Here is a 2,369-nt window from a genome sequence, read left to right on the forward strand (position 1 = left end):
CGATCTCGGCTCACCGCAACCTCAGCCTCCCAGGTTCAAATGATTCTCGTGCCTCAGCCTACAGAGTAGCTGGGACTACAGGCATGCACCACTACACCCAGCTAATTTTTTTATTTTTTCAGTAGAGATGGGGTTTCGCCATATTGGCCAGGCTGGTCTCGAACTCCTGGCCTCAAGTGACCCACCCACCTTGGCCTCCCAAAAATGTTGGAATTACAGGCGTGAGCCAACACACCCAGCCCAGTTGCTGGTTTTCTGTATGTACTGAACAATGCTAAGAACCAGAGATGGTTCCAGGGTCAGAAAATTGGGCCAAGGAAGAGAGAAGACAGAGTAAGAGCTTTGTGAAGGTTTGAGGCAAGGAGGCATAGATCTGGGGCTAGGACAGACATTTAAGGTGAGGTAGGAAGCTGGGTGCTTGCTTGCTAGAGATAACGTAGACCCTTGGCTGACTGAGACAAAGCCAAAGTCAGAGGTCACATCAGGATTGGAAGACCTTCAGGATATTCAGTCCCCGCTCCCATGCCTGGACAGAGGTTGTCCCTGTATATTATTAGCAGGTGAAGGCAAGTCCAGAGCCCTGGCTGCCCTTCTCCCTGTGTCTCAGAATTTTCTCTCACCTCTCCCTTTCACTTACCTTTTTTTTTTTTTTTTTTTGAGAGTCTCGCTCTGTCACCTAGTCACCCAGGCTGGAATGCAATGGCACGCTCTCGGCTCACTGCAACCTCCGCCTCCCGAGTTCAAGCATTTCTCCTGCCTCAGCCTCCCAAGTAGCTGGGATTACAGGTTCGTGCCACCACGCCCGGCTAATTTTTGTAGTTTTAAGTAGAGATGGGGTTTCATCATGTTGGTCAGGCTGGTCTTGAACCCCTGACCTCGTGATCCACCCACCTCAGCCTCCCAAAGTGCTGGGATTACAGGCGCGAGCCACCGCACCGGCTCCTTTCACTCCTCTTAACGCCCTTTCAGTTTGTGAATCATTGACAAGGTCCTTATAGTGCACTGCAGATGCTCTCCCGCGGTGTGAGGCATGTATCATACAAGTCCAAGTTGGCTGGTTTGCTTTCTTTCTCTCTGTGACTCTCTTTCTGGCTTCTGTTCTCCCTCCTCCAAAATATAGATTTGGTTCAAACTAACCTAACAAGGTAGGAGTCCTAGGTAGATCCTCTCCCAGGGTCTCGGGTTGGCAAAGCAATGGATAGATGCTTCCAGCTATTAGAGGACCTGGAAGCATCTAGGTACAGAATTGGAGAGGGTACGGCCAGGGAGTATGTGAGGTTCAAACTCCATGTCTAACTAAGATGCCTACTGCTAAGGACTCAGAGTGAGAGAGGCAGCTGGGAGAGAGGAGTTGGAAAGGCCCTTGGGGTGGGGAGTTTCCATTTCTATCCAGGAGAGGCAGAAAATAAGTCTGACAGAACAGCCAAAGACTTAGGCAAAAGCAAGAGCCTAAAATGGACATACAGGCCAATAAGATTTAAGGAAAATTGTCCCACCCCTGAGGCAGGCCCTTGCCTAATCCTAGGAGTGTGACAGATCCGAATCCAGCTGTTGGGAAGTTGGCCAGTGAGAAGCCTGAGGGAGAAGACTGACTTTCAGATTTCAGCCAAGGACAGTAAAAGTTAGTGATTTTTTAGAGATTCTTACTGTGATTTTGGAAAACTGAGAACACTGCCTGTCATACTCAGGGAAAGCTATAGTTGGGAGGGCAGACTTTCAAAGCTATTGTTGAATCTTGGCTTTAAGGTACAGGTAGGGAGCAGGTCCTGGTAACCTTCCAGTCTCTATAACTGTGCCTTTCCTGCCCATGCTGTCCCCATGCTGTGTTCTCTGAGGACCAACAGTTGGGAAGAGGAGGGGAAAGCATTGCTGTGCTATTGGACCCTGCATCACATGCCCATCCTCACTGCACCCCTGGCCACTCTCTCTCTCTCTTTTTTTCTTTTTGTAGAGACAGGGTCTCGCTATGTTACCCAGGCTGGTCTTGAACTCCTGGCCTCAAGTGATCCTCCTGCCCGGCCACTCTCTATGGTCTCAGTTTCTCAGGTATGATGGGGAGCAAGGTGATGTGTAGAAACCAAAGGCCACAAGAGGCAGTTATTACTTACACTTACAGCCCAGTCCCAGAGGACACAGATCCTGTTTTTGCCCCACCCCAGCTATGTTGGGAGGGAAAAAATCTGTCTGTATTTCCTCCTTCAACTGAAACCAGTGAGCTTCCATCTGGGCCTCTTCAGTCATCACTGGGTCCTGGGAGCCAGAGTTAATATCGGGAACCTGGCTATCAGGGAAGGGCAGGAGTCTGTTTTTCTCATTTTCTCACTCTTCCCCCACTTCACTTCTAAGTCTGCGGGGGGTGGGGGGGGTGT

General features: G+C 50.0%; 1 protein-coding gene across 4 annotated transcripts in view; it reads right to left on the bottom strand.

Annotated features, from left to right (window-relative positions):
• NECTIN4 (nectin cell adhesion molecule 4) overlaps positions 1–2,369 on the bottom strand; it is a 27,170-nt gene that overhangs the window by 23,799 nt on the left and 1,002 nt on the right. For all 4 annotated transcript variants that reach the window (XM_017515057.2, XM_037733637.1, XM_017515056.2 and 1 more), the window contains exon 2: positions 2,109–2,277. In XM_017515057.2, the coding sequence (XP_017370546.2) occupies positions 2,109–2,277 (169 nt within the window). The remainder of the gene's footprint in view (positions 1–2,108; positions 2,278–2,369) is intronic.

The sequence above is a fragment of the Cebus imitator genome, unplaced genomic scaffold, assembly GCF_001604975.1.
Source record: "Cebus imitator isolate Cc_AM_T3 unplaced genomic scaffold, Cebus_imitator-1.0 Scaffold541, whole genome shotgun sequence".
In the NCBI taxonomy this organism is placed as follows: Eukaryota; Metazoa; Chordata; class Mammalia; order Primates; family Cebidae; genus Cebus; species Cebus imitator.